Source organism: Arvicola amphibius, chromosome 3 (genome assembly GCF_903992535.2).
Source record: "Arvicola amphibius chromosome 3, mArvAmp1.2, whole genome shotgun sequence".
NCBI lineage: Eukaryota > Metazoa > Chordata > Mammalia > Rodentia > Cricetidae > Arvicola > Arvicola amphibius.
This window is the reverse complement of record NC_052049.1, coordinates 7,914,208-7,939,060: the sequence shown is the minus strand read 5'-3', so window position 1 is coordinate 7,939,060 and position 24,853 is coordinate 7,914,208. Positions and strand designations below refer to the sequence as shown.

General features: G+C 44.1%; 1 protein-coding gene across 1 annotated transcript in view; it reads left to right on the top strand.

Moving 5' to 3' along the window:
- Ctnnd2 (catenin delta 2) overlaps positions 1-24,853 on the top strand; it is a 623,964-nt gene that overhangs the window by 273,091 nt on the left and 326,020 nt on the right. Inside the window, exon 6 of the mRNA XM_038323012.1 lies at positions 8,156-8,711. Within this exon, the coding sequence (XP_038178940.1) occupies positions 8,156-8,711 (556 nt within the window). The remainder of the gene's footprint in view (positions 1-8,155; positions 8,712-24,853) is intronic.

Here is a 24,853-nt window from a genome sequence, read left to right as displayed (position 1 = left end):
CCCTAAATTCCCCTAGGGTGCAGAGGAGAAGACAGTTCCTAGCAAGGGGCATTGTATTCATTTCAGCATGGGAAAGGCCACTCTTACCTGCTTAGTTATAAGATAAACTATCTTGAAGTAATACTTTGATAGACAAGTTACCGATACAGTTAGCAAACACAGCCTTGCATAGAGGTATGCCATGTGGAATGCAAAGAATGCATCCAGCATGCAACCTTTAGAGGAGAAAGCATGTTGTTTTATGCATTTTCCTTGGCTTATCTGTGGGCTCTGGCAGGAGGGTTTTGCTTTGGTTTTGGTTTTTACTTTTTTTTCCCTGATAGTCTTAAAATATTTGCTTCTTGTAAATCTGCGTTTCTTGCATGACTTTCAAATCTTCTCGCCTGTTTTCCCTTTCTAGCATAAATATGTTTAATCTGGCTTTGACAATTGAAGTGTTTTGTATTGCAGGGAGTGTATATTTGTGTTCCAGCGAACATTTCCTTTTCTGTGCAAATATTTAGGTTATTAGAATTGTACTGATGGAGCTTTGTGCTGAAGTGAAAGTCTTATGTGATAAATTTTTGCCAGTGTTCATGTAGACTTTGAGAAGACATGCCACTAAGACACCCTGCCTATATATTATTTATGATAAATATTTATGGGATCTTTATGTCATTGTTTCATGTTTTCTTCTCCACTTTTATTTCTATTGGGGTTTATGGAAATGGTTATATATAAAATGCTTATTAGAATATTTATGAGCTAATGAACCTATCAAATTTTTATTAAAGGGGGGATAAAAGACAGGAAAAGCAAGTATCTGAGGAACCAAGTAGCACCGTGTTTGTTCTGATGACATCTTTAAATCCTAAGGATTTAAGACTGGAGAGTTTTGCTACTCGGTAGTACCTCCTGTCTGCATTGCTAGGGGCCCAGTGGCTGGGGGAGGCTGGGGGAATCTCTCAGTATCTCTGATGTGTCCTCTCAATCTCTCTCCTCCTCTCCTTCCACACCTTTTAGTTATTAATTTGTTTGTTTGTTTATATATTTTTAAACTTCTTTATTGAATCTTTGGGGGTTTCACATCATGTACCCCAATTCTGTGCACATCCCAGTCCCCTCATAGTCCTCTCCATCCCTGTTGGATCCCCCATCCATGAAAGAAAACAAGACAAAGTAAGCAAGCAAGCAACAGCAACAAAATAACCCACACAAACAAACAAACAAAAAACCAATAAACCATAACAGAACTGAAAACCACACCCAAAACATCAAAATCTCTGCTTGTCCTCCTCCTCTCCTGCCTCTCCATCACCTCTTCACCTGTCCTGATGCCACTGGAGGTTTCGGTGTGTCATATAATGTACCACTCTGTCCCATCAGCTTGACTGTCAACTGCTCCCTTCTTTTTTATCAATTAACTTTTTACCTTTATTTTACATCCTTACCACAGCTTCTCCTCTTATCCCCTATTCTATCCTCCCACCATCCCTTTAACTTCCTCCTCAATCCACACCCCCCACCTCTGTTCAGAAAGGGGGAGGCCTCCCATGGGTGTCAACAAAGCATGATATATCAAGTGTGCCTGTATTAAAGCTGAACAACACAACCCAGCATTAGCAACAGGTTCCCAGAAGCCAGCCAAAGCAAGGCCTTCTTCTTGCTCATTCTCCTCTTCCTTCTCTCTTCCTCCTCCATTCGCTACTTTCTATAATTTACTTGGATAAAAAGTAAGTAATGTAGCAACGAGGATGGTCTCCATGGTGATCCACAGGTGATATTTGGTCTTGTGACACTTTAACTGAAGGGGGAAAAAAACTATCTTCATTTTTTTCAATAAAGTTGAATTTGACAGTGAGATGCTGCCCTCAATTTTACTAGCCCTTCATTTCCCACTGATGGCAACCACCGTGGCAGCTAATGCCTTCGGGGACAATGCAGGCCCTGTACCTAGAAGCTGTCTCTTTTCTTTATGTTGTTTATCAGTTTTTATCAAAGCCAGTACCCTTGAGAGAATCGCTAGACAAGCATCACAGCATTTTATTTGACTGTCTCCAAAATCAAATCTTTCTTACAGTACCAAGATTTTTCTTCTTTGAAATTATAGACAGACCACTGCAGAGGAAAAGGTGTTGTATTGCTATGGACAATAGTCGTAATGCAGAAGCCAGTTTTTTTTTTGTTTTTTTTTTTTTTTTTTTTTTTTTTTTTTTACAATCCAGAGAGTAAATTCAGAGAACATATTTGGGGATGTAAATTTATCCTCATAGTTACATTTCATATAATGTATTAATAAAGCAATTTACATTTTAGAGTTGGTGATTTTTCTCATTTGAAAGGTTGGAGAGCCGATCGCTTTGTCTATGCATGTGTGAACTCCTGAGCTCTAGACAAATGGCTCCTAAGAAACCGCAATGACTTCTCTAAAGCTTTAATCAGCACAGAGCTGATGTTACAAAATCACCTTACTTGATGGTTCTCAGTGAGAAATCAATGTCTCCAAAGATGTCACTGCAGTTCCTTGTCCTTCATTCTGGCTTCCCTGAGTCACTGGATGACCGGTCATCACTTCACTTTCTGATCACTTTGAAATCACCTAGACCACACTGTGTTAAGATAGTTCCTGCAAGTGTCAGCTCAAGGCCTTTCTGATGCAAGCCAGTGCTGCATTGCTGCACCTCTCTGTACAGTCTGCATGTGGAGGCTCTGCTTCCTGATGCAAGTCAGGGCTGCATCCCCGCAACTCTCTGGACAACCTGGATGCAGAGTCTCTGCTTCCTTTAAAATGTGCTGTCCACATTTTCCTTCCATGACCCTGCGCTGACCCAGAAGTGCTTCTTCCAACAGAGACTTAGTCACCACCACCCAGAGCTGTCTTTAGAGGGGGCACCTTTAGTGACAGGTCTGCCCACGTGTCATAACCACAGGAAACTGGGAAAGGAGAAAGTATGCTTTAAAAAAAAAAAAAAGCAGGTCGCAGACTCTGGTAGGCATTCAAGAGGCTCATCTTGGGAAGCCACCAACCAGTGACTTCAGTTGTCCATTCCTGACCTCACTGTGCTAGCTGCCTAGCATTCTGGGCAAACATCATTCCTCTCCCAGAGCCGGGGGTCTTATGACTACTTCAGAAAACTTGGCAGGTCTCACTGTGTCCTCGCAAGGACTGCCATAAATCAGACCCTGTTTCATAAGATGTGGTTTCATTTATTGTCATGTATACTCATGATTGGAACCCAAGATTCCTGAGAGCTTGTTAGCTGTCAGGTCACTGGAGAACTAGCCAAAAGCACTGGGGTTTGTCTTTCTTCTCTCTCTCCTTTTCCTGTACTTTGCTTTGTTTATATTGTCAAAATTCCAGGAAAAGAGAATAAAATATCATTCAGGATCTGAGAAAGGGTCCCCTTTGGTGACCTCGTTGCCATCCCTGGTTCTTTTGTAGATGGATTCAGAGTGACGATCAGGAAGCACCTGCTTGCCACTGAGGCCAGTGCAACTTTCTAAACTAAACCCGCTATATTCTCAGGGTCTCCGTTCTTCCAGAACAGAACAGCATCATGTTTGTGGCCCAGAGAGGACACAGCACACACTAAAGTGCAATGACATGATATCCGAGAAAAGGACAGTATTCAGGAGAAGTGCTAAACTCGCTTTGAGAGCATGTCTCACCGTGCCGGGCAGTCGCTCTAGTTAGTGACCAGTGAGTGAACCACCATGTCATGAGTGGATTCTGTCTTAGTTAAAAACCTGTTTGGAAGCCATGTGTGCCTTGCCTAACGTCCATGTTCAGCGTCTTTCAGTAGTGATTGGACAGTATATCCTGTACTCAACAGTTCTATCAAAAAGGCACGAATCCATTGCACACTTACAGAGAAGGCTACAACAAATAGGCAACACACACACAAATATATATATATATATATATATATATATATATATATATATATACACACACACACACAAACACAAAAATAGAATATAAAATTTATAACTATAGTATATTCTCTCTGTCCCGACTAAAACTTACATTCAAAGAGATAAGCAATTTTTTTTAGAAAAACATTTATGAGTGCATGCTTTCTATTTTTTAAGGATTTTCTAACAATAACTAGATAAAACCAGAACTACACTGAGCAGGTACCGAGATCCAACCTGCTGGATGCTATTCAATCACATCGCCTACTGGATAGCTGTTTGTCTCTGATACCTACTTCCTTCTTAGTTCCAAAGAGGTGGATCTCCACTTTCTCTGGAGACAAAGAAACTGCTGTTCCTGGACTAATCCAAGGAACTATGAAGGAAGGTATAGGGAGGAACTGCCCCTGCCAGCATCCAGAACCATGACCAAGGACAACATCAGGCCCACTCTGCTCCAATTTTTTGTGAAATGTGTTTTATTACTGTTGTTCCTTAAGGGCTTCTTCAACAATGACACATTTCTTTCCATTATCATTGCTTACAAACATCACTATAAAAAGGAGTCCAGTCCTTAATTTTTAAAACATCAAATTCTGGCTAAAATCTAATCTGAAAAGTAGACCTACATTTTTAATGTACGACTCATGCTTGAGGTACAGCCGAACCCCTAGAGGAGTGGGTTAGGGTCTTGGCATCTATTGTGTATTGTTTTCAGTTCAACAGTGGTTATAATAAACCATCCTGTGAACTGTGAAGTGGATTTGAACTGCAGCCTTATGGCTCCCAAACTGGCGAAGAGTTACTAAATGAATTTACACAGTGAAACAGAAGTGGCTACATGCTCCCAGATCAACATTTTTGCACAAATGATGAGCTGTTCTTAGACATTTATTACTCCATCAGCCTCTGTGATGGACTGCAGCACCTCTGGACCATTTGTTACGAGCTGAAGATGGGCTCGTGCAGCTGTGCAGCCCAATAAGGTAGTCTCCAGTCACATGTTACTATGTATATTGAGATTAATCATATGTACGGTAAACCAGATCTTCAGCTGACAGGCAGCGTTTGAAGCACTCAGGGAGCTTGTCTGCCTAGTGGCAGCCGTACTGGGACATACCAGTTTGGGACACTGCCCTGTACATGGCCATGCTGCTCAACAGGTCCTAGTAAGGCTGGCATCCTGGGAAGGCCAAGTGATGGAGGCTTTTACACAAATGGAAACAGCAGGCTGTGTTAAATTCGCATTTCAGTGCACAGTGAATAAACAGGACTTACTGCTTCAGAGAATGCAAAATGCCATTGCCTCTTTCTCCTTCCCCTTTTCCTTGTTAAAAATTCCTAAAATCTCACTAAACCTATTTTTGAGTTGGACACCTTTGCTTTCAAAATGTCTAGAGGTAATATGGCATTTTCCAAAATTTCTACTGAATTGGGTGCCATTTGAGGAAGCTATTATTAACATTCAACAGAATTAGTACTCTCAGGTTAGACATTCCAAAAGATCAACAGAAAGGGAAGGTGTTTATAAACTATACCTTTCCTGGCTCACACATCATTCAAATGCAGAGATATTGAGTAATTTTCCTATTTTATTAGTTAATCAGCTTATTAATTGAGTTAGTTCCTTTTAAAATTATTTTTATCAAAAATATAAGTGTGTTGCATGTACATTATTTCTACTCCTCCCTTTCCATACTCCAACTCTTCCCATGTGTCACCTCTTAAATTTATGGCCTCTTCTTCAGTTAGAATTGTCTTACAAACACATACACACACACACACACACACAGAGAGAGAGAGAGAGAGAGAGAGAGAGGTGGGGAGTGGGCACCAAGTCCGTCCAGTGTTGCTTATATGTACATGGATTTAGAGATGACCACTTGGGATTGCACCATCTCTCGGGGAGCTCACCCTTGGAGAAACCTGATTCTTCCTCTCTCAGCAGCCTGTAAGTCTTCATCTAGGGCTGGAGCCTTACGAGATTTCCTCTCTCTGCACTGACATGTTGGGACGTCAACTTGTGTGATCATTTTTCAGATCGTGTTTAGGCAGCCACATTGTTTAGATTTCATCGATGCAACGTCCCTCTCATCTATAAAAGACATTATCTCTCAGTAGATGCCTTGTCTTGGTGCTCTGGCTCTTAAAATATCACCACTCCTCTTCAGCAATGATACTTGAACCTTAAGTATAGGGGCTTCCTTATCACTTAGGTCCTACCTTCATGTTTCCGAAATGTCTAGGGTAAGTCGTGGCTGCTCTAAAATGTATTGGAAGTTCCTCTGGCAATTTGCACCTACAGTTTGATTTAGGATGTTACGTTCCATGCTCAGAATTACTGCTGGCAGAGAAGCTCCAAGCTTCTCTGGGTGAGACTGGAGCACAACCCTGGGATCCAGGGTGATAAGGGAGTTCTGCAGAGCTTGTACGTTCTTAAAACGGTCAAGGCCAAAGCCATGCGCCAAGCTTGCAAACCCCTCCTTCATGGGTGCAGCAACTGCTACTGAGGTGTCCTTTGTGGACAAGGTCCTACTGTGGTGGCTAGAGAGACATCTTTGAGCACACACTTGGGGCTTGCCTTCTGCTTTTGCTCCTACTGTTAAGCTAAAAATGATTCCAGTTCAGCTGGGGATACATAATTTCCCTATGAAATTCATATTAAGCATACATATGGTATATAAACAAATGTGTGTGAGAGAAATACACACATACACCTTCCACTGAGAATGTCTCTTAACAAATGGTTTTTCTCCCTCACCCAAAGCAGTGTTTAGAGTGTGTGTATAAGTGTGAATGTGTGTCTATGCCTGTGCATGGCCTTTGCCTAGGTTGGGGCAAGGTCAGGAGGCAGCCTTACGTGTCAATCCCTGAGTTCTGTACACCTTTCCACCACAAACACCGTCTCTCCTTGGTCCTGAGCTATTCCAAGAAGCTATGATGCTGGCAGGCCAGTTAGCCCCAGGAATGTTTAAACTGTCTAGCTCTCTAGTAAGCAGGACCCCCCATTTGCCCCTCCTTAAAGGTGGGTTTTCGGAATCAAATTGGACTCCTCAAGCTCATGAGGCCAAAGATGACTGAGATGTTGCCCCAAATGCCAACTTGTTCTTAATACAGGAACTTGATGCTGCCCGGCTAAGCCCTCAGCATTTCCCCTAACATCCCAGCCACAATTGGGAATGCTGTGTGTGTGCAGATCAAGTGCCCAGCCTCCCACTTGCCAAATGCCACCCCACAGGGCAGAGAACAACTGAAATGTTCTGTAGAGAGCATGTACCTTCTCTTCTGCCCCCCCTTCCCTTCCCTCCAGCTCCTTGCTCTCTTCCCAGCCCAAACAGAAGTCTTTGTTCCCAAACCTTTTCCAGCTTCTCCAACACAGGGAGCAATGCTACTAGCTTTTCACACACCAGGAGGGGAAGGTTAGAGGATCAAGACCTTCTCCCCAGAAGTGGTTGACCCTGTGGGGCTTTCATTGTGATGCAAATCTGTCTCAACCCTATTCAAGGAAACCGCCTTTCCCCTCAGTGATCTAACTCCACCCCAACCCTTGTCTCTTTTGTTCTAAGTGGTGGGAAGCAACTGGCTTTCAGTTGAAAGAGGCAACTGCAGGGGCTCCTAGGAGCCTGCCGGACTGAACCATCTAGAGCCCACTTTTAAAATCCAGAAAAGAGAAGCGCTTTTTGTCATTTCAATTTTAATTGACCTGCTTCCTCTAGAAGCCTATATATAGAAAAACCAAGCTTACTCTTGTGAGGTAGCATTTCTCCCTCCGTTTAACTCTTGCCCCCAAAAAGAGTCTTAACGGCAAAGCAGCAGAATAAATTCTAAGAAGTGCATCTCTTACATCCTCCATCTAAGATATGGTTCGGTCACTTTTTGGTGACTGAAAATGTGTCTCCCGAAATAATGGGAGCGTTTAATGCCTGGAGTTTTCATTAAAACTGCCAGATAGGGAGGGCGTTCTGGACAATCACCGGTTGGGTGGCCTTTAAATGTTTTTTTTTTTTTTCCTCTGTGACTAAAACCTCTTGGAATGCTGAGCAGAGACTTGCCTCTTGCCCTTTGTCAGCCTGTCTTTACGAACCCGCTCCTTTCTCCTTGGAAAGGAATTAGATTGGGCATGAGTTCGCGTCCCTCTCCTCCTGAAGCCTGCCTTTCCCGCGGCTCTGAGCGCAGAAGTTGTCCTTTGCAGCCGCGCGGGGCGGGTGGGCGGCTGCCTCTCCAGCACTGAGCGCGCGTGTTCTCTGCTCTCCCGGCACAGGGCACGACCGGTCGCGCGGGGCACCTGGCGGGGTCGGAGCCTGCACCGCCACCTCCCCCTCCGCGGGAGCCGTTCGCGCCCAGCCTGGGCAGCGCCTTCCACCTGCCCGACGCGCCGCCCGCCGCCGCCGCGCTCTACTACTCCAGCTCCACGCTGCCAGCGCCGCCGCGCGGGGGCTCCCCGCTGACCACCACGCAGGGCGGCTCGCCCACCAAGCTGCAGCGCGGAGGCTCGGCCCCTGAGGGTGCCGCCTACGCCGCGCCGCGAGGCTCCTCGCCCAAGCAGTCGCCCAGCCGCCTGGCCAAGTCCTACAGCACCAGCTCGCCCATCAACATCGTCGTGTCCTCGGCCGGCCTGTCCCCGATCCGCGTGACCTCGCCCCCCACCGTGCAGTCCACCATATCCTCTTCGCCCATCCACCAGCTGAGCTCCACCATCGGCACCTACGCCACCCTGTCGCCCACCAAGCGCCTGGTCCACGCGTCCGAGCAGTACAGCAAGCATTCGCAGGAACTGTATGCCACGGCCACCCTCCAGAGGCCGGGCAGCCTGGCAGGTAAGGGGACTGGCGCTCTGGCGCAGCTCACCTGGGTGCACGGCGGGGAACAAGGGGGACTGGATCCAAGCAGCAGGTCTGGGCATGACTTGGAAGCAGTTTTCAGATTCTGGGGCTGTGGGAGTTGTCAGGGCTTGTCTAAAAAGATTGTTAGAATCCTTCTTTAGGTGTGCCTATAGTGTGGTCTCTCAGCCTCTAACACCTACCCATCTTCCCTCTTTGCTCCCCGGAGTCTGAAGACTTAAAGCAACAAGGTTAATTTAGTAAGACCACATTAGACCCGTTACTTGCATCCAGAAAGACATCCAGGAGCTATCCCAGCGGGTAAGCTCAGAGTTAGTTGCCAGAGAAAGTTAGATTCCCTCTCCCCACCCGAAATCAGATTCTGAGCTTTCATGCCGCAGAGTGTAACCAATAGGGAAGTGTCTTTAACTTGTTACCTGTTTCATTATAGACGTGCTTAGGGTCGGGGTAGGGGGTGCACGGGGGGGGGGGGGGGCGGTGCTTTCCTCTGCCAGTGCGGAAGAGATGACATTTCTCTGGTGCCTGTCCCCATCACAGACTAAGCTGAGCTGATGACTCTGCTGTTCTCAACATATGCTCAGCTTAAACAAGGCACTGTGATTGAAAGAGGAACGCTCTCTCCTTAAACACCTGACAAGTCATCTGGATTTATTGCCTAGTTTTTCCCTTATAGAAGTATTCGGTAATTTTGTGGCTCTAGTAACAGATGCTGTGCTCGTGTGTTCCTTTTCTTGACACAAACAGATGACTGTGAGGATAAATAGGATAAAAAGAGGGAACTTGTTGCAGCCACAAGGCAGGTGGCCTAGGGCATCTTTAATTCAAACACAGTAATTGCCAGTGTGGACAAGCCTAGCCTAGCCAGATGCGGGCTGAGGTATTCTGCCCATGGAACTGTGTGGGGTGTGTTTACAGAACTGAAAATAATCGCTCTGTCTGCATCACTTGGAGAGTGACATTTTGGAGGTAGACCATCATTAATGCCCAGATCACTCTCATGTAGTCACTAGTTTGAAGAGCAGCCTGAGAGACAGGCACCAAACTTTAAATTTATGCCGTCAGACCAAGAGGCAGAGAAGTGGGAGGTCATAGGAGACCTGAGACCTCATCTCCCCACCCCTTCTGCCACCAGATACTGTGGAAAAGATTCAAGGAGTCTAGGTCCAGAGTACTAAAGACCATTTCATTTCTGAGTTTACTTGATGAAAGAAACTAAGAGTAGTTCTGTTGTGGTTGTTTGCTTGTTTGTTTTGAGGGGACAGTCCCCAGCTCTTCCCATACCTGCTAATAATGTGGGACAGACACGTGCCTGTTACATTGTTACCACCACAGTAAAGCAGAGAGTCTGGCCAGGTAGCTGAATATGTGGGGTCTTGGGGAAGGGTTTAGGGAATGGAAACACAATAACCAAGAACTCAACTGTCCCTTGTATTGTTGACTCTAGAAAAGTGTGCATTCAAGTGTCTACTGGTTAGAGGTGAGGATACTTCTCTATTTCTCTGGCCAGAAAGAGAGCACCAGTTGACCAGTTCATTTCCTCCCATCTGTTCCCCATTTTCTGGCCATATCTCATTTTTGTTACCTAGTGAGAAAAAAAAATATTCCATGTGCCACTGAAGAGCCTTAATTTTAGAGTCGCAATGAACATTTTAAGTGTTTGAATTCGTTTGTTTCACGTACGTGTTAAAATATTCATTTAGAGATGTCTCCATGCAAACTGATACTGGTGGTTTTGAGTTCAAAATTATCCTGTCAGAGTGTGTGAACATTGGACTTGAATAAGATTTCGTGCTCCATTTAGAAAATAGAGACCCATGCATGGCCAACGGGAGATCTAGGAGAGAGGCTGTGGTGTGTGTGAGCTCACAGGTAACAGACCTTTCATGCTGTGTCTGATGTCCTGTGTTTGAAAATGGTCTCAGCATCATAGAATTGGAAGTCGCCTGCTCTGCTCATTGAAATTTCACCAATACATTGAGACTACGAAGTAGATTTTGTCTCTGGAGAGCTAGGGATTGGGAGAGCTGTCGTGGACAACTAGAAGTATCAATAGAGGATAGTAACTAGTCTTAAGTCACTAATTTCACATTTCTTCAGTATGTGGCTCTTGTGTACCATCACCTGTTCAGTCTCTGGAGATTATTTAGGCTCTGAAATCTCTAACCTCCTCTCAAATAGAGAGGACAGAAAATTATTTTTAAAAAGAAATACTTTCAATGGGGTGACTAAGGAAGGCTCTTGTCAGGAAGTGACTTTTGAATCTTTTCTGAAGTGGTGAGCCAGTTAGCCCTGTGGGTGCTGGGGAAGGGTGTTCTGACCAAAGAAAGGTGAGTTCAGTGGCTGGCGACTGGGAGTGTGCCTGCTGTGCACAGCAGAAAGCAGTTAGCAGGAGGAAGGCTTGGCCAGCCAAGGAGATGGGGGGTTTTACAAGGGGCTGGAGGAGAAGGCTAGGTAGACCAGGAAGGCCTTATAAGACAAGCCATTGAGTGCGGGAGCCGAGGTGACACAGCCTGGCTTAGTTTGTAGCAGGCTCATTCTGGCTCATGTATTAGAAATAAAATTCGAGGGTCAAAGGCAAAAGTTAGACGTAATTCGGGAGTTATTACAGTCATCTAAGTTAAAGTTAACTGTGGAAGCATTATACTTAATTGAAGGTGATGAAGAACAGGGTGTGTGAGTGTGTGTGTGTGTGTGTGTGTGTGTGTGTGTGTGTGTGTATACAAGTCTGAATGCCTATGTGATTTTTGTAGATGGAGCGGCGGACTGCGTCCCACCACCTGGCTAGCTTTACCCAAAATAATTACACAGAAACTGTATTCATTTAAATACTGCCTGGCCCTTGGCCCATTATCTGTAGCTTCTTATTGGTTGATTCTCATATCTTGCTTTAACCCACATTTAGTAATTTATATAGCACCACGAGGTGGATGGCTTACCAGGAGAGATCCTAACCTGCATCCATCTCTGAGAGGAGAGTCATGGCGACTGCTTATGGCCACTGCCTGAAGCGTCTCCCCAACTCTGCTTCCTTTTTCCCACAATTCTGTTCTGTCTACTCCGCCTGCCTAATTTTCTGTCTCTTTAAGGGCCAAGGCAGTTTCTTTATTAATAATGAAAGTAACACATAGACACTCCTCCATCAGATTTTCACATGAGCTAGATGATGATGGTCAGAAAAAGATTACCAAAAGAACAGTTTAAGTGGCAGAGATGGAGCGGGTTCCAGAAGCGCATGTGTAGATGTAGGAAGTGTGGATTAATACTAAGACCTTGTACATGTGTTGGCATTCTGCCAGGACCCCTGTGCACATGTCACATAGAAAGTTGGATATGTGGGTCACAGTTTTACTCGGTACTTGTTTTATTTAGCTAAAAGGATGTCAAAGATTGCAAAATGCCATCTAAGGATTTCAGGGTGTGAGTTGGAGAAAACTCGACATCCACCTTCTCTCCTGGATCTTACTGGTGACTGCACCTTACAAATGCTAGCCCAAGGTTTCAGAGATTTCACACCTGGATTAAACCCAGGAAAGTGTAAGTTTTTGAAACTTACGTCATTGGACACCCTGATTTCTTAGTAGTTGGTGTGTGTGTGTGTGTGTGTGTGTGTGCAGTTACATCTTCTTTTATCATAAAATCCTGAATGGAAATCAGCTCTGTATCATGGGAGGTCCTGAACTTTAAACAGCTGCCTACTTAATGTAGGCAGAGGGGACACTATAGTATTTGCGCTTCCAATTTGACAAGTGACTAAGGTAATATATATGAAGTATTTGTGTATTTCTGACTGGTTAAAAGTTAACTTTAGAGTTATCTATCAGATAACCAACATGGGAGCTTAGAAATGGCTGGAAGAAACTGTGTTTTCAATAGGCAGAAAGAAACTGTGCTGAACTGGTAAGCATGCCCCATGCTGGGATTAGCATGTAAAGGAGGCATCGTGCCTGTGTTCAAAATGCATAGCTTCCGTTGAGGAAAGTAAAAAAAAAAAAAAAAAAAAAAAAAAAACCTTCTCTGCTCTGCCTCTGCCTTCGCCTCCAAGGTTCCGGGATTCCAGTCACAAGCCACCATTCTCAAGTTTTCAATAAAACTGCTCCAATTTCAGTTTTAATGCCAGTGTAGAATGAGACAGAGCTTACCTGTGATGGGAAAATCCAGAAGGGGCCAATTAGTGGGATCGCATGTGTGCCTAGCATGCGTCTTTAAGGAGACCATCCCAGAGTCTTAACTGTGAATGAGGAAAACTAGTCCAAAATATATCTGAAACGAACTCCAAACTTTGGTGTGTTTATGTGGTGAGGGGCAGGGGCAAGACATGTCAGGGGAGTGACCAGAGAAGAGAGCACAGGAGAAGAGGAAGTGATCCTCCCTGAAGGACTTGCAATGGCGTCCTTTCTGCAGGTGGCCGGCAAGGCCATCTTGGCCTGTCGTCAACTGTTCTGGGAGCTCTGTGCGAGACAGGTCAAAAATAAGGAATACGCAAGCCAACAGGAAGGGCTTAAAACTGCCCTTTCCGCCTGACCCAAGTATTACCGCGATCTGCTTCTTTCGAAGGGGTGACACTCAGTGCTGGTCACGTGTAAACGATACAGGAAGGAATCTCTCCCGATGACAGAACTTGCCTTCGACCCTGTCCTCTCCACTGTCTCATTATTTCTGTACAGTGAGTTCAGTGTCTTTATCTTAATGAATGAACACATTAAATGCGAATGATGAGCAAAACTCTATTTGGAGAACACATTTTGCGATAAAGCATTTGCTGCGCAGCCCTCAGTGGGTTGCACTCTGCAATGTGAGGATCATGTATGTGGTCCCCAACAACTGATGGAGGTCACGCGATTTTTACCTCCACCCAGGTCATGTGATTTTTACTTCCACCCCTCAGAGTCGAATGCTGAGGCTCAGAAATGACGCTGTTCCTTCAGATGTATGTCTTCAGATGGCAGGAATGTCGTTTAACCTGGGCAGTTTTGATTCGAGTCTTCATAGTCTAAGCTATACGTAGTCCACAAGTAGGAAGCTTATTTTTCTGGATGGAAAAAAAATAGTAATGCCATAGTTTTTTTTTGTTTTGTTTTGTTTTTTGTTTTTTGTTTTTTGCCTACCAACACATGTAAATCTCCAGTGATGCTGAAGGAAACAAAAGCTTCTCCCTCTCAAAAATAGATAGTTCATCATCCTATTGAGTATGACTTCACTTGTGGCAAATTTTGTTCCTTTTTGTGAAGAAAATAACATGATCTGAGTTTAGAGCCAAATGAATCCTGTTAGAAATACAAAAACAAGTTGTAAATATGTATTGAAGTTGTCAAGCTTCAGAAGCTTAGTTTGAGAGAGAAATTACACATGCAATGTAAATTCTTAGCCAGCAATTTCCATGGGGATTGGCCTTATATGGAGAATTATTTAGTCAAGACATGATCATCTCATACTCCAGCCAGATGGACCTAAACTATCCTGCTTGGAGTGGATCAAGTACTGTAAACCCTGCGTCCTAGTAATTTGGAGATAACATTCAGTCCCTGACTTACTGCGGCTCCCAGGTCTCACTTGTTTAGTAAACCAAAGGGAAAGTGCCAATCAAAACTCCTGTAGGGTCTGCTGTGCTTCATGGATTTCCTAGAGGAGATGGTCAGGAGTCGAAGGGCGTGGTCACAGGGAATGCATTTAACACTCAGCTCCTGGGATTCAGTGCAGAAGCAATGGGATGCCTGGCTCCTGTTCTTTACATCCCTCTTCCTGGAGACGATGGTGTCCTAGCCTTTGGACGAGAACAGGATGAGTCTCATAAGCATCTGCTCACTCAAGCACTAGACTTCAATGAAAATGAGAACTTACACAAAAACCATTTGGATTTGCATTTTCTGCTTATTATTTGATCAGCTGAGATCTCTTAATCAATACCTTAACTTGGTTAAGAAGACATCCTCTCAGCTGTAACATCAGCAGGTCTCTTAGGAAGAAGCTTCCTGGGCAGCTCTCCAAGCCAGCAGACACCTGCGGTTCCCTGGCTAGGCCCCTCCCCCAACCAGCCTAGAGCTTTTGTGCTGGAAGACCAGGTCCTGCCTGGGACATTTGAATCTGCGGCAAATATATCTCTCCTGCATGTGGTGGTTACACTCTGGGATCCCTTGTCTCCACCTACTTGGGGGAGTGCAGGCCATGTACCACATAGTGACCACCTTTTTCAAAACCTCAGCACCCCTACTTGGCGTTTCCTTCGAGGCACATATCATATGTTCCCTTATCCACAGGAAGGCAGACACTTGACTGCAATACACTGTCCTTCCTGTGTGCAAGTTAGCCCTGTGAAAGTCTGTCTGGCTAGCAGTGCAGAATTCCCAGAAGAACCAGATCCTCCGTAGCTGTAAGCTCCGTCGATGGAGCGAGCGTCTGCATTGCAGTCTCCTTGCTTTCTAATTTCTACCCAATCAATGGCCGGGTGAAAGCGTGGTGGGGAAGTACTGCCTTCAGCATCCTCTTCCAGGACGTTCACGGCTGCAGCCTTGAACCTGAGTTCACATTGCTGGAAGGCCTCAGAGGCCTTGCTAAGGCCATCCTATCCTTCCCACCTCATACCGCCCCTGCCAATGAAAATGCAGTAAACAGATTGACTTGTTTGAGAAAGAGAAGTGGCATCTTCCGATTGAATTCTTATAATACAGGTAGATATTTGTATCGTATTTAAATTTAGACTGAGAAATTCTAAACTAAAAACGTAACTGGAATTACAAGTAGGGGTTTAGCCGGTATCCTCTGCCTCAGATTTGCAGTCCTGTTTCTTACACACCACCCCCAAATGCAGATGTAAGGGTGCAATGGGGAATGAAGTCACAAGAGAGACAGAACGTGAACTACAGTATCACTGATAAGCAAATAAAGGGTTTAGTAAAAACCAGAAGTTAGGAGTTAGACTCAAGCTGGGGCTTCTGAGGACTCTGAGACATGGAGCTGAAGATGTGGGGGAGGAATTGAAAGTGAATGTTTGCCACGATCAATCCTAAATTGGTATCCATCTTTCCCTCTGTGTCTTCTCTCCTGCCAGAATGGCTAGGGCTTACTCCGGGAAAAAGTAATGGGAGTGTTATCTTGAATACTACCATAAACGGTGTTATAGTTAGACTCCTGATCCAGATGTTAGCATCCTGGGTGAAGTGCAAATCCCATAGGCACACACAGGGGTTGGGAGGAGGGAGGAGGAGGATGCTTACCTCGCAGTCATTGTGAGGGAAGATGTTATCATGCATGACCCTCCCTCTTTATCCTCAATTCATACTTGGAAACCATACTTCTGTTCGCACCGTGCAAAGAAGCTGCCACTGGGTTTTTCTTCCTCAAATATGATATATTAACAAGGATTACAGAGGAATGGAGAGAATTATTGGCTTGAAAAAGAGAGACTAAAATAGAAAAATAAATTATCTCTTAGAAGAAACAGATAATTTAAGGGATGTAAGAGATTAAAAGAAATAAGCAAAAACTTCAGGTCTGGCATTGAAGAGGATTTAGGAAGATCTTGGATTCATTAAATAAAAACTGAATAGGATATGTAGAAGAAGCAAAGAACATGAAAATCCTTTTAGGCTGTAAAAACATAACTCGTAAAACTAAAAACAAATGATAAAAGTGACTGGGAAATAGCTAAGGAAATAGCCCAGGAGGTAGAGAGTAAAGAAACAGAGACAGAAAATTGAAGAATAATGCAAGAAGAACCAAGACAACCTTGGGAGATATAATGTATGGCGGGGTCTTAGAAAGGGAGTAGAGGAGGTAAATTATCAAAGTCATAAGGTAGAATTCCTCAGCGCTCGTGCCTTAGTCAGAAACACCTTGCACTAGGAATTGAAAATGTTCCTGTTCCACATCATGAAAATTCAAAGCCCCAAGATAAAAAAGACCCCAGTGTCTCTAGAGAGAAATGAAAGACTTTACTTGACTAAGCAGTCACAGTTTTGGACAGCAGAGAAGAAGAGGTGCTTCCTGAGAAGCTAAGGGAGTAATTCTCAACCCCCAGACCGACACCCAGCCTGTGTCCCACTGTGAAGAAAAAAAAATCAAACATGCTCTAGCATGTAGCTTTTCAGAAAAGCCATCCACTCGGTACACTGTCCTAGACAAGCTACCACATTTGAAAAATGTTTCCTAGCTAAAGAAAAGCATGAAATGGGGTGGTGGTGGGGAAACAATATCCAGAAATAAAACGTACTGACTAGAAGCAGCGAAGAGAAGTCCGAGAACAGGCCCAGGCAGGAGGTTAGGAAGCCAGAGAAGGGAGGCTCAACCCAAGTCCCAGAGGACAAGTAAAATGGAAATGTCAGTATCTAAAGACAGACAACCTGAAACAGCAACCAGCTCCATTGCAGATGGAGACGAAAGAGTTGCTAGACTTTATAGAGTTGTGTACATCCAGAAGGCAGCGGTTGAGAGATTTAGCACATAGACAGATGTGTGGGCATATAGCTCCATCCCTTCTAAGCTCTGCCATGTTGTGCCATTTCAGTGAAGCCACTGTAATTTAAAAAGCATGACTTTCATGCCAGGTACTCTTCTCAGGGCTGGGGACTCACCTGTGAGCAGCAGAGGCCAGAGCCCTGATGTTCTATCAGAGGTCTATGAGACTAATCATGGATAGAGACTAGGGAACACAGAGATCAGAGACAGTTGCTGGGGACACTTCACAGAGCAAACCTCTGAAGGAAGGAGAGAGGAAGGACATTGATATTGAGAAGAGCATCTGAGGCAAAGAAAACATTGAACCCATGGGGTCTGAGGGAAAACAGTACACTGCCCATTAGGATGTAAAATGGGATTTCTCAAATTGTTGGCTTGCTTTGCCGTGTAGGAAAAAGAAAAGAATGACAATTGCCGGCTTTAAAACATGCTATGAAGTCTTCCTGTCCCTTGTTTAGCGTGTCCACAAGTGAAACAGGCTTCCTAATCAAGTTTTGTTTCCAAGGACATCATAATGTCTGGCTCTTCTGGGCATTCAGATATAGACAGGTTGGAACCGAGGACATAAGACTCAACTTAGTGGAAAGACAAAACAAATTTGATATGAGAAGGGATCTGATTGGAGGAAACCTAAGAGAGAGGCATATGGGGGTCAGGGAAGGGTTGTTAATAGAGGCAACTTTCAAGGTGCGTTGTGCCACATAGACACACGAGAGGAGTTAGCATAGCTACACACATGAGAGGAGTTAGCATAGCTACACACACGAGAGGAGTTAACATGGCCCCACACTCATGGGGATGCCTAAATAGATGATTCGCGAGTCTCGGGTACAATGCTTTGACTCCATTTGTTTGCCTCCTGTTGCCATCACAACATATTTGACTCTGACTACAAAGAAGTGTAATTTAGGTCAAGGTTTTAAAGGTTGACAGACTATGAAGGATTACATCATCGATTTGGCCTCTGTTGAGAGCCCTTACGTCATGTCACTATGTGACAGGTGACTTCAGAAGGACAGCATATGGGAGAAAAGTCACATAGTAAGAGAGGCAGCAAGAGATTCAGGAGCCATGGTTTTTTGTTTGTTTGTTTTTGTGTTTGTGTTTTCACAACCCATTGATTCAGCGTATAACCCGGGTTCCTCAAGAACTGCCTCAAGTATGTTCACAGGCAACATTCTCAGTGACTGACTTGTCTTACAACTAAGTTAGGCCCCTTCCTAAGACCCTAGCTTCCAACACATCACCCTTGGAGACAAACTATATCCAAACCACAGCAAAGCCACACATCACATTTTCTTAAGCAAGGGCCAATTTTTATTTCTGAAAGAATACTTCCTCTAGAAATCCAAATAGGGTTCTTTGCATTACCCTAAGGGTCCCCAAGAGAATGCGGGTGAATACTGACAACATCAGACACTGGAGGCAAAGTGAGAGTATGTGAGGAAATTAAAGAGGAATCAATTAAAAAAGAATTGCTTCTGGGAACAGAAAAATGAACCAAATGCCAGGAAATTTCCTGGTTCTTTGAGAAATAGGCTGCCCGGTGAATGAGCCCAATGGTTTACTGGTACTGTAAGTGTTTCTTCAGGGCTGAAGAAAGATGGATAGGACACCAACCATCTGCTGGGAAATGCTTGTCTGTACAGTCTAGAATGGCAAAAAGAAACTGTGGAATGGGAACAGAGAGACTCAGAAACAGGAATCTGCGTAGCTGGGATGCCAGGACTGGGCCTGGATGCTGTCTCCCCAACAGCCAACTGGGGAAAACAACTGGAGTTGTTGGTGAGTTTATCCTTAACTTCAGAACCTTTTACTTTTGACACCTATGTTAATGGGACATCAAGGACAAAACAGAAGAAGCATACATTTTCCCTGAAGATTACTCAAGTAGAAATATCTAAAATCTCTGTAGACTGATGCCAATGTCTGGGTCATTATATACATCACTATCATAAGTACTGACTTTGACACTAAGGAGAAAAAAAAAACAGCAAATGTACAGAGTGTTCATTTGGGCTCCTTAAAAGCAACTAATGGGATCTCTGTACTTGTAGAACATTATGTCATATGCCTCTTCCAAAAGATGACAAATCTACAAAGGTGTTGGCTGCCTATAGTAAACAGACGAGTGAATGAAATTGTATTAGTTGATAGATAACCAAAAACCATGCTAATAGTGACCAAAATGTGAATACAAAGGAATACCAGATTGTGTTAGTCAAGTTCATGTTACTATCATTAAAATATCTAAGATTTTAAAAAGAAAGAAGAAAGAAAACAAGAAGACCTCAAGAGTGAAAGATTTATTTAGCTTCCAGTGTCAGAGATTTCAGGAAGAGCTCAACCAAGTGGCTCACCTCACACCAGACATGAAGCAGAGTGATGAAGTTACAGGCTGGAGCCAGGGCAAGCTGTCACCCTAAGGAAGCACCCCAGTGACACCCTTCACAGCTCTGTCTCACCTTCCGCAATGCCTCCTCCCAAGCTTCTTCTGAAATCTTGAATTCGTCAGTGAATTAATCTATCCATTAGGTCAAAGTTCCCATGATCTAATATGTCTGGAAACACCCGCTAGAAATAGCCAGAGGTATTTCACTGATCTCCTGGGTGTTTTTTAATCCAATCAAAATGGTAACCAAAATTAACCGTCATACAGGTTCTGCCTAACGTGTGCAAAATGATAGAAATCAACCAAGGTCGACATCAGAGAGGTGGCTATGGGATATTCTCAACAGAAGAAAGGTGACTCTGTGGGACATTCTCCCACAGGGAGAGAATGTCTGTTCCTTAGCACTAAGCTTCTTCTCTCTCTAGAAAGTGCGTCTGTGTCTCTTAGGTCTCTATCTGTGAATACCTGTAAAGCAGGCCACAGAATACTGTAGGTTTATCAACCCAATGAGCAGCCACAAGTGTAACCCTGGGAAATAAGATTCTAAAACCTGACAGGACCTATTCCATAATTTTTCTTGACCTTAGGCAGTATAGTGTAGACCTTCCAGGAACCCAGGGCAAAGGGACTCTAAAGAAAACCTTCAGTAATTTGACTAAGGAGCAAGTTTGAACAAGCCATTTTTGTTTTGGCTCCCTGTCTAAATACCTTCAAAGAGACTTTCCAGCCTTGTTTTCTGCCTGCTAGTCCTCATGGATGGTCTCTGAGCCCAAGGAAGTAGGTTACCACAGAGGTAGACTCAATGCTGAGCTTTAAACAGCAGTTTCTCAGTCCAGCCTTAGCTGTGTGTGTATGGACTGGCAACATGGTGTAAGAAGGTAAACCACCCACACCAAAAGAAAGAAGCATACATTTCAACAGTTAAAAAACTGAATCATTGTTCCTTCTTATGATGAAACACACACACACACACACACACAAACACACACATATGCACTACGCACATGCTACGCATATACACTCATTCATTCAAGTTTTATGCTCAGCTTGTTAGGGATAGAAAATCTCATAGCCTTCTCTGGTCATTCCATGTTGATGTATTTATGTATTTGAGTTGCTTTAAAAATAACCACAAATGTCATCATTTTTATGCAACGTAAATGTACATGTCACAGTTCTGAAGGTTAAGTGATCTAGGACTAGAGGGGCAGTAGATTCAGTGTGGAGTGAAGCCCACTCTCTGGTCAACTGGTGGGGCCCTGAGAGAACATTCTAGGGCATATTTTATAAGAGCCAAAAATCTCAGGATTGAGGATTCTGTCTCACCCGTGTTTAACATCTTGATTTTAGACTCAACTTCAGAATTTGTGGGAGATACAAGCATAATACCGCACTCTCCGATGAGCTTGTCACTGTCGCATACTGGCAAATAGCCCCAACTCTGGTTGACAATGCACTGTCACGTTTACTCCCTTGTGGAACTTTCTATCCTAGAGACATGTCACTCGTACCGTGGGATCCTCTTCTCAGATGACTGACAGCTCGTCAGCATCTCTTCTGAATAGATTCTGAATAGAGACATCTGAGAAATGGGATGGGAGCATTGCAGCTAGACACTGGTGCTTCTCATGTAGGCTATGGCGAAGCTGATGTTTTCAAAAGGGCAACTGGCATCCAGTGGGCCATGATAGGTACTCAGTCCAGAAATTAATTAAGCTTTAAAACATATGTAATCAAAAACACATTCTAGAAATTTTAGGAAAGAATCGAAAACAAAACCCAAAGCCTCTCGGAAACTGCACATTTCATAGTATACATCCTGTCATCTCAAAGCCTTTTTGTGTACCAAATTCAATATAGGTAAAATTATCAAAATTAAGAAAACATCAAAATATGAAGAGATTACGAAATGTATACATAGTGAATAAGTAATATACTAGGTCTATCTCTGGCACTTTGTCTTTGTAAATGATGTTGTAAGTTAATGTGTCTTTTTCTTATCGAAGCCACGAAGTCCTCTTTCACCTAGTTAAACCACTACAGAAAGACAGTAGAGAAAATGCATTGCACTTGCATGTTTTTGAAGCTCAGTGTCTAATTCTTAAAAGGAGTTTGCTCAGCCTATGTATGATATAATAAAAGCAATCTAACAAAGGGCTTTTGTTTAAGATAGAGAATGTAAACCATCTCCAGTAATGTATCTTAAGAATTGCATCCCAGTGTGGTTTTGTACCTCTTTAATTCCAGCACTTGGGAAGCCGAGGCAGGTGGAGAGTTCAAGTCCCGTCTGGTCTCCTTGTGAGTTTCTGGCCAGCCAGGGGCTACACAATGAAACCTTGTCTAAGAATCTCAAAAAGCAAAACTGTAATCCATGAAAACATCTGCCAGCTGATTTCCCCTTTTGTTGAGCCAACCTCTTCTTCTTTCCCCTCTGAGAAGTCCCTTTGTGGCCTGGGGCAGAAGCCACAGAACCCAAAGGCAGACTTGTTCCCCTGGTACTCTGAAGAACTAATGAAACGTGCCTTGAGTCTCAGCCTACCTGTGCTGCTTAGCTACGAAGATGTGCTCCGCCCACCTTGCCTAACTACACCCCGTGGACACGCCCAGGATTGTCTATAATAATTTAACCAGGAACTGGCAGTCCAGATGCACTGTTCAAGAATGCACTGATGAGGTATCCCAAAGCAGCAATTGAAAAATGAAAGAATACTCAACTGAGTTTCATCCCTCCTGTTAATATAGACAAGATTGTATGTGCTTATCAGACTGACCACTAAAAACTCTGGGAAGTGACTAATTAATACATTGTCAAATCATAGATTGCTTTCATCAGCAGTTAATTAGGACAATAAGGAGGAACCAGTGAGCCAAACTTGTGATCTATTCCAGCCAGGGAAGAAATACATTTTTAAGCAAATTATGATAACTATAAAACTCCTCCTAGGTAAAAATTAAATTTCACATGCTAAGCTTCTTTGCTTGTAGATATCCAAACATTGTGATTATAAGTATGAATATGTTACTCTGTATAAAAGATAACAATTCAGTTCTCCCTGTTCTTGCCAGGAAAGGATTGGGGTGCCGGGGTGGAATCTTTTTGAAGCCCCTTTTGTCAGATTGAGTCTGAAGCTGATTGGAAAGATGCCAGCAAATCCACAGGACATTCATGAGTCAACTCTGACTCCCCTGACTCTGTAGCCTATTGCAGAGAGGCCTCAGAAGTTTATTGCCTCTGATATCGCACTTGATGCTGCTCAACGCCTTTTATCAAAAAATCCCAAACAAACAAACAAACAAACAAAAAACTGAAGAAGGGCAGGAGGCAGGGGAGGCAAGAGTGCCCTGATGTCTATACTTGGTCACTGCCTGTCAGGTCCCAGGGTTTCCCGGCAGGAAGTTAATTGCAGCACAGTGTGCATCCTGCTAGGGGCCAAGCCCACATCCTTGTTGTTCTTGTTGTTCTCAAGGGCATTGCTAGCTTTCCCCAGCAGCCCAGGAGCCACTGTGCATGTCTGTTCCAGAATGGATGTTTCCAGGGCCGTTCCAATTCCCAATTTAAAGGAATTGCCGAAGATTAGGCCTTGAACATGCACTGAAGACCCTACGTCTTGCCTCAAATCTACTTTGACCATTAAAACCAGGTCGCTTTTCAGAGGCACCCAGAAAGCGCCAACTGTTCTCTTCTCTGGGCTTTCTTCTGAGGTCCTGGTCTGGAAAGCATCTCCTGCATAAATCTTCTCTTCTAAGTCTCAGAGATGGGCATATTTTCCCAGGGTGGAGCTGTGCTGTTTGTACTCACAAAGTGGAAGATGAAGGGACCTTTGTTCTACAGGGTGCATGCACCATGGCAGTGCAGGGAACTTGCACACGTGTGCCCTTTCAGAACCATGTCAAAATCAGGACTGCCTCAGCAGAAACATCCCAGCCCATCCAGATTTTAAAAACCCTCTGATTGATAAAAAACGATGCCCATGTTTTTCCCTTTCTAGAAATGACTCTTCCTCCAGATAACTATAGCCCTATCCCTCCAGGCTATCCCGAGGAAAAGTCCTTCTAGGAGAGAAACAAAGAAATCATTTGTGGCCCCCTGGTGTAGACCTGGCCTTGGGCAGCCACAGGGCAGCTACAGGATGAGTCACCGTAGTGAACAGAGCATGAGCGTGCTGAGCCAGGCTGTGGGGCACCTGCCAAAGTCCACCTGCACAGCCAGCGTTCTGCTATACTCTGCCCTGTGTTTTCGTTGAGGTCACTTGTGTTCGCTCAAAGAGGCAGGGAAGATTATGGCATTGACATGTCTGCCTCTAGCATTCAAGATGGGTACCTAAATTGAAGTCCTCTAGCGATCAGATAGGTGTTCACAGCTAGACCTGTAGCCTCTGCCTTCTCAACCAAAGGAGAAGCAGGAGCCTCTTAAGTTGTGCAACCTCAGGTCCTCGGAAGAGCTGAGAAAGTGAGAAAGAACATGAATTCCAATCAGGACATTCTTATGCATGGTATTCAGAGAACCAACTACCAGACTACTCTCTGCCCTCGGGGGAGTAAAATTGGCTTCAGGGACAGATGCCCAAGCACCCCTGTGTCCCTGGCATGTCTCCCTCATGTCTTAGGCAGTCCATACATCTCGCAGTGGAAAGTCAAAACGTGGTCATCAAACAGCACACCTCAAGAACACAGTGCTACCAGAGGCCACATTGCTTGTACACCCTGTCGCTTCTGCTTTGCAAAAGCCTGCCTTCCACGGGAGGAAGAGGACAAAAGACGTCTGTTCTCTGAAAAGCTAAGGGAGGAATACTTCGGCTTAGGCAGGAAGTACAAGACCAGGAAACCGTGCCTGTACAGGAATGAGATCACACAGGTACCGCCACTGTAGCCTGGGCACCAGTGATTTTGGCCACTGGGTTTTTAGTTTTACTGGAACATGCTTGAGTCACAGTTCGTGACAATATTCATTTGGCAAAAAGGGAGATAGAGTAATCACAGAGAATCAAATTAGATATCTCATCAAAAAAGTGATGGGAAAGAAACCCTAGGTTTGTGCACTGCCACTTGGTTCACGGCCACAGGCTCCGTGTATATCCAAGGCCTCCATGATAGCAGCAAAGATGTATGATGTATAGATTATGAAAATCTAGTATGTGTGAGTTAGAGGCAATAGGAAGGATACTCTTTCTTTCCAAAAACCAAATCATCACGGAACAGCTTTGTATCATTGCATTGAAATTATTAGGTTACAATGCAGTTTTATTGTTGAATATATATGAATTAATAATTTCCC